At 31.5% G+C, this 8,014-nt stretch overlaps 1 protein-coding gene across 2 annotated transcripts in view; it reads right to left on the bottom strand.

The window, feature by feature from the left end:
* Positions 1-654: 654 nt before the first annotated feature.
* The window catches only part of LOC118201539 (poly(A) RNA polymerase GLD2-like), an 85,123-nt gene continuing 77,763 nt past the window's right edge, over positions 655-8,014 (bottom strand). For both annotated transcript variants that reach the window (XM_035373653.2, XM_085815527.1), the window contains exon 13: positions 655-1,292. In XM_035373653.2, coding sequence (XP_035229544.1) covers positions 1,159-1,292 — 134 coding nt within the window. In that variant the 3' untranslated portion in view covers positions 655-1,158. The remainder of the gene's footprint in view (positions 1,293-8,014) is intronic.

The raw sequence follows: 8,014 nt of genomic DNA, 5'->3' as shown, positions 1-8,014 counted from the left end.
GTGTCTCATTTACGCCGCTCCGCGTCTGCAGTGCAATCCAGAGCTGTAACTCGAAAAATAAACAATCTCGTTGTTAGGTGACATGTGCACACATTATTTTCACTTTTGCGATAAATGCAAAATGATGTTCGACATGGTGTTCACGTCACTCGCGGTTCGAGATAAAAGCATCTCGATGTGCGCGGCACATCTTTTTAACGCAAGTGGTTAATGTGTTAATAGACGTCACTAACTAATAATATTCAACTATCTCTCAGAAATCAGTAGCTTTCCTTTTTGCATTTTTCAAAGAATGAAACAATCACTCTACCATATTCCATCATCCCATAAATATTATATCAAACTTAGGCTGAGGACTCACTAAATATCTTTTATGCAAAAAAACATTTTATAAAATTAGTGGACTGATGTTTGGGGGTGGGGAGGTACGCACATGTCATCCCTGCTTCTGGCTAACAGAATACAACTGAATTAGAGGCATTATAAATTTCATCAACTTTTCATGCTGCAAAACTTCTAAATTTGCAGTAATGAAAACATTTCTTTCAGCATTGTTAAATGCATACATTGGTTGAAGGGAAGCTTAATATAAAAAATAATTGAATTAAAATCCTATCCCAAATTCCGTTTAAGGATGAAAATAAGAATAACTAGTTTGGATATGGACAATCTATTTATTAAATCATATTTCTTTATTGCTAAACTACTTACAATAAAATATACAAACAGTATAAAGTTATACATTTTTATCACTGATCACAAGATATATACAAGTCAGGAAGCATGAATGCATAGAATATTTTGATTTGTTTATACTCATGTACAACTCATGAGATTAAAAATATCCAAGTGGGCTGTAAAAAATTATTTTCATTCATTTGGTATTAAGCTGATAAACATTTTTGAATTAATTTCAACATTTAATTTCAACATTAATACCACTTCTCAATCTTTCATAAAATAAATTACTTGCACTCTTAATATACATGCTGAATAATTTACAAGATACATAAATATAACTTTCATTATTAAAGTACTTCAGAACAAAACACTTGAAAAAATAGAGGAAAACTCAATATATGAAGCAGTTCAATGCTTGGTATTTTTCTGAAGAGAAGAAATAAAAACTTAAATGCTATAATTCATCTGTACATAGGTCTACAAAATCAGGACAGCTGATAGGTCTTTCTTATCACTTAAATGCAACCAAGTATTTTTGAAAGCACTCATGATTCTGTTAAACGAATCTTGATCATACACAGCACAAGCAGTATTGGTCCTATTGAATGGCTCTAAAAAAAATTAAGCAGGTAACACTATTTAAACATATATAAATAATTCATAAATCTATTTTACAGTTTATAAATTATATAAATTCATAAATTCAATTATATAAATAATTCATAAATCTATACTACAGTTTATGAATTATACAATATAAAATCAGTAATCGATATGTGTTCTGATCAACAGATTAAAATTTTATGAATTACGGATTCTCTTTCCATCTTATTTTAAGTCACAGGAAAAATTAAAACATTAAAACTTAACTTTTGCTCATTTACTGATACATATTTGCCGTGAAAAGTTATATGAAAGAAATTTAATTCTTTTAGCCAGAAGGATAATTTTGATGGATTAAAAATTAAAGAATGATTTTGATGTAAAAATTTTTTTACCTCTTTTTTTTTTTTTACCCCCTTTACAAAGCTGTCATGTTGTTTTAAATAATTTTCTGTATATCATGCGGGGGAGGGGGCAGGACAGTTAAAGGAAAAGATTTAGCTCAGCCATTATTGCATTTAGGGTCCGCTTTCCAGATAAATGAGTATTATAGAATATGATCTTAACAATAATATACTAAAACTTAAAATCAGACAAAAATTCAACTACATACTGAGTTTTTTAAATTACCTTTCAAGTTTAACTTCCTTTGGCCAATATATAATTTTCAGTGCACAATTTCAAACTAAATTTTGTACTTGACCTCTCTATTTAGAATTTGCTTTTCAGATAAATGAGTATTACAGAAAGTCAGCTCAGCAATAAGCTACTGAAATTTAAAACTAAGACATAAATTTAACTACATACTGACAGTTTTTTAAACTACCTTCAACTGTTTTTGCCAATATACAAATTCAAATTAAATTTTATGTTTAATCTCTCTAACTTAACCTAAATAAAAGTAAAATAGTACATAAAACAAAAGTGGCCAAGTTCAAAATGAGTCACCCTGCCCATAAATAACTCACTTTGACAAGAGACAGAAAAGGGATACAGGCACACAAAATGTCCATTTATATATAATTTATTTCTGACTACTACTTCTTTTTGATTCAGGCAGACACTCGCCTGCTCAGCAATGGCCGGAAGTGGGGGGCCATTTTATTGTGAAGGCACATAATAAACAGCTACCTTTGCCACCTATGAAGAGACAGACAGTTACAACCACGCTTTTTCCTGGATTCGAACGCGGGCCGTTTGGTACCATAGTAGGCTACCCTAATCACTATACCATCTGGGGACCTTATTTCATTTATAAAAATGCATAGTTGCAAAACTATTTCTTCCTGTGTTTTGGCTACAAATAGTTCAAATTCACTACTTTTGGAACATAACTTTGTCACTTTTTAATCTTCAGATTTGGCAATACTGGTTCCATGTTTAGGAAGTCATTTTATTTAACAGAAGACTAATTTGCTGACATTTATGCTGCGCTGCACACCCTTACTCTCTGACGTAAAGCAGGGCATAAAAATATGGTTTGTGTTACCATGGCAGTTGTTAGGAAATAAATGAAAATGAAGATTTGGATGAATTATTTTTGTGTGTTTTGATGATTTGTATTGACTATAGTTTCATGTCGATTTTGGTGCATCATTCTGGAATCTTCATAGGAGAACCCAATACTGTCATCATGTTTTATAAAATAGAAACTTATTCTTCATAAATTGTTGTAACGGCCAAAGAAATTTTTGGTTGTTGCAAGGTGGCATGATTAATAACGTTTTAGTTTTGAAATTTTGTTGAGAAACTGTATTTCATTTGCAATAGTTTTCTTCTGTCTTGTGGAATGATAAGCTACTGTCTTGTTCTTGTAGTACTATTATGTTAATGACTAAAAAAAGGGAGTTATGATAGATAAAAAGTAAAATACCTCCTACAGGGGACAGGTATTGAAATTAATTTCGAAAACAGAAAATCATTTGTCTGAATTGAGTGTAGAAATCGATGAATTACAAAGTCTTTTAGTACAGTTACAAACCAAAGATGAAAAGCTCAAATCTACTGAAAATAAAATTGAAAATCTTTTACATTATGCAGAAGTCCAACCAGAAATACAGTGAATTGATGAATGTAATGAAATACTTATTTTTAACTTGGTAAAACTAAAGCCTCTAACCAACAGACCTAAGTAGCAGCCTAAGTAAACCAAATTACAAACATGAAGTTGCATAAATTCAACGTTCAAATGTATTATGGGAGATCCATTTGATTATTTAAATTTCTGGAATCAATTCGAGAATTCAAGTGACAAAAATTCTTTCCTTTTGGATGTTGAAATGTTTTTTCTATTTGTTTAGTTGCCTTGGAGACGAAGCTCTTTCTTGCATTGAAAGTTTCGCTATTAGCTCAGATAACTATAAATGGCTGTTAAACTAATGCAAAATACTTTTGATGAGAAAGACGTGTTAATCAATGCCCATATATCTAAACTGCTGAATAAGGCCCAGTTAAAGGGCACTCACTTCTAATTTCCAAGAAATGAGAAATCTGTATTTTAAGTATCAAACCCAAATTTATTCTGTTGGCAAGTTAGATATAAAACTGGAAGGTTACAGCATATTACTTTGCGCTGTAATTCTGAAACTTTATCCCAGTACTTTTGCTTTACAATTCAGCAAAAATCAAATCTAGAGTAGCAATCATAATTTAAAAGAACAGATGGAATTTTGTGCACTGTTTCATTACTGCAAATGGGGGGGGGGAAACTTTTTTTTTTCTTATTTTAGTATCATGCAGCTGATAGGATTGTTTCAATTTTTTCTTCCTTTTGAGAATCTTTCCAAGATAATAAATATCAGCTATGTGTTCATCCACACTTATCGGCAAAGAAGCCGACCTTTTATTCAACTACTAAATTTAAGAGGCAACAGGTACATTTAATAATTTACAAATTTTCTTTGTTTACAAAGCCTGCAAAATCATTGTTCAAGCCTACCATTCCCGGTGCTCGGTAAGTGCTAAGCAATTATCCTGAAGAATAATTAGCTGTGCTATATATTAAAGCCTGTCAAATCTCCTTCTAAAGTGGGGATAGAAAGTAAACTACACTCAGTTTCTGAGGACTTAAAAAAAAAGAAATAACAACTGGATACAGTTTTGCATTGGAATTAATAAAAATAAACATATATACAGAAATTGCATAGGAATTAATGACGAATATTATTAACAATGCAATTGCATTGGAATTAATGACTTCAGTTTTCTTTTATCTATCTTTTTTTTTTTTCTTTACTACGTATCTAGAGAAAAAAAGTGCTTTCAAATGCACAAACCACTTTTTTGGTTGCATATAATGAAGTATTAAGCCAAGCTACACAAAAATTGTGAAAAATTTTAAAAATAAGAGAAACTCGGGAGAAGTAAGTTGCAAATTGAGAGAGTTGGCAACTATATGATAGGTTAGGTGACAAATTACCCACTATAGTGTTGTTCGAGAAGATAAAGCCAGCAGTCATCTGTAAATTGTTATTTGATGATGCAGCTCACCAAGAAGGAGAAATTTCAGTAAATGACTTGTCTTCATACTAGAGTAAACTTGTATCCTAATTTTTTTAAACTAATATTAAAACTTTTTGTAAACTTGACAAATTTTTGTAGTTTACATATCCAGCATACAGTAAGCCTTCCTGCAAATTTGAATTGATCCAGATCATCGGTATAGTAAATTTTTCTGTACTGATCTAAATTCAAGCAAAATTATTGTTCTGCATTTTACTCATATTTTGTTTGGACCGACATCACATCTTTGCTTATCGCAGCTACATTGAGATTTCACTTTGAAAATCATCAAAATTTGTATCCAGAAACCTGTGGATTGCTACTAAATTCTTTCTGGGCTGACATTCTGTTGCCGAAGCTGAAGAAATTGAGACAGCTCTAAACCAGCACTGAATTTCTTAAAGATGTCGGAATGATGCTACAACTAATTCTGTAGAACTTCGCAACCTATGGAAGAGATTCGGTATCGAAACTAATGAAACTCAAGAAGCCATCGCTAGATGTAGTACACAAGCAAAGGTTCTAAGAGTGGCTTAAGATCCAGACAAGGACTTGTCCATTTTCAACATAAAAAAATTGATGCACATTCTTACCTACGGGTCCAGTGCAAAACAATTTGTGTTACAAATATTGGATCGTATCTTTCACCTGACTGGATTCATCGCTCCTTTCATGATTTTCCTGAAATTATTACTTTAAGCTCTGTGGACAGCTGACATGGATTGGGATGATAAGCTACTATCTTTACAAGACTACAAATAACAGCTGTGGTACAGTGAATTTAAACATTTGAACAACAGCTCAGTTGTTAATATTTAAGAAGTAGGTCAGTAGTATATTTCAGAGTGGTCGCTCGAAATAACAGTTATTAGTTTTATATGTTCCAAGAACAGAGTTGCCCTCCTCAAATCTATCACACTGCTGTGTTTAATTTTATGTTTATTATCTTCTAGACTTGCTAAACAAGTAAGCAAGTAAATTTGATGTAAATTGCTACTTCTGGACCGTTTCTTAAATATGTATGTTTCAGATAAAGGGCAAGGGCCAGTAAATACAAACCCTTTGTGAAAAACAGTGTAAAAGAAATTTAAAATTCGACTGAATGTAACAAGTGAGCTTAATGGCCCGGGAAGGAAAGTCCTCTAAACAGCCTTTCCTGGGGTATTTCTATGTTGGATTTAATGGAAAATTCAGTATGGTAGGAAGGACTACCTTGGTTGAATCAACCATACAAGTTTTAGCCTGGTGAGATTGAAAACAAGAATCTCGTTGATTATGAAATGGAATTATGAATTATAAAAGGTATCTGAAACCATAACACAAAACATAAATATGCACTGGAGGATTCTCAGTCTGTTTTAGATTTGAATAAATAGTAACCTAAGTAAGGCATTGAAAATAATGATATTAATTAAAATATTTACTGGTAAATATAGAAAACACATGTAGGAATGGAATCTTACACTACAGCTTAACTCTTATACGCAGAAAAGGACTGGCTCAAGCACGAACAAGATTTTGTGTAGCCTACCGAATTGGAATGCCTTAAAAATGGTACTTGATTTTCTATGGAATTGTCTCTTTATAAGCTAGCTGCATTTCTTTTATGAAAATGTTATTTTATATGTCTGTGGTAGCTTTGAAAAAAAGCAAACAAAAATATTTTGAAAGGTTTTTTTCTTCAATTTTGGCTTATTCAAACTTAAAAAATTTTGTTGCAATACATAAAATAACATGGCAGTTTACTGAGAAGCATAAAAGACCCTTCAAAGAAATCTCTTGGTAAAGCTTGTTTTAGAAATAACAGCTATTCTTGCCAATATTTAATTGGAATAAAATCACAGACCACTTACTTATGTAAGCAATGAGTTAGATGAGCCCAAACATCTAACTCCAGCCCATTTTTTGCTTCATGTTTAAGAAAGTATTAACTATCTTATACATTGTGTTGAAATTATTGCCAATCAATCTTTTACAAAAGAAAATTCAACTTGTGGTAAATTATATTGGATTAAACTCTTATGCCAACTCTGGGCGAAATGAAAGGAGAATTATTTGATTCAATTGAGAAATGCTTTTATTTTTGTAAACCCATCACCAAGAAAGGATTTTACATGCTTGAAGAGACTACTATATCAAAGTTTTATGGTTGCTTTGTATTGTTGAAGAGATTTTTACTGGTAGTGATGGACATGTATATCCGTGCCTTATTTGAACTGACGAAGGACAATATAAATTACCAATCCAAAAAATTTACCCACTTGAAATAATTTGATATTTTTCCCTCAATACTGTCTTATGTCTAACCAATGTCATTAAATACAGTCTTTTTTCATAAATTTAGTATTATTATAATTTGTATTTGTGTTATACTTTTTAAGTAATTTGTACCACTGTTGATTTCTTATTTATATTAAGTGTACTCTTAACAGAGAGGTGCTATGCACTTAAAATTTATGTATCTGTGTTGTGCGTTCGCACTCTCTAAAAGTAGCACCTGCACAGATGCAAAGTAGTACATGAAAATATGTTTTTTTATTACCATGGCAATTATTAGGAAATAAAGAAAAATGGATGTTCAAATGAATTATTTTTGTATATTTATGGATTATTTATTTTAGTAGGTTTGCCAGACATTGCAGTGATGTCTGCTATCTTATTGCCTTTTTATCCCTACATGACAGGGAACCCAGCAGTAAAAGATTTGGTACCTATGGCTTCTTAAGTTCATGCTCAATTTTAGAATTAAAGGTATAAGAAAAGGTTTCACCTTTCTCCTGCACAGCTTATGTAAAAAAAAAAAAAAAAAAAAAAAAAAAAAAAAAAAAAAAGTGTATATATTATATCAGGTTTTCAACAAGAGTTTTCCCGCCACAGCAAATACCATATCTCCCCAAACAGTTTGCATTGGCGTGTTTAATCATATTTTGTCAAATGATTTCTGGCTTTTCAAAGAAAGACACTTGCTTTAGAACACTGTGTTGTGAAATTTGTAAAAAAAAAATATCGTTAACATTAAGTACAAGGTGGCTGAAATAGAACTATCACACTACTAGATTAGAACGATTATTTATTTCCAGTTCTGTTGCCAAAAAATCAGCTACACTTTAGGTACTAATGTTATATCATATGACACTATGAAGGTTTGATACTGAAAGTTCCAAAACAAGGGCCATGGCATTCAAGAAGCAGAGTGCTCTGGCTGCCTTACTGATGTTGATAAGGTCCA

Source organism: Stegodyphus dumicola, chromosome 4, assembly GCF_044657685.1.
Source record: "Stegodyphus dumicola isolate Sdum_Otavi_A_Nest chromosome 4, ASM4465768v1".
NCBI lineage: Eukaryota > Metazoa > Arthropoda > Arachnida > Araneae > Eresidae > Stegodyphus > Stegodyphus dumicola.
The sequence above is the reverse complement of the archived record's forward strand: the minus strand, read 5'-3'. Positions and strand labels throughout refer to the sequence as shown.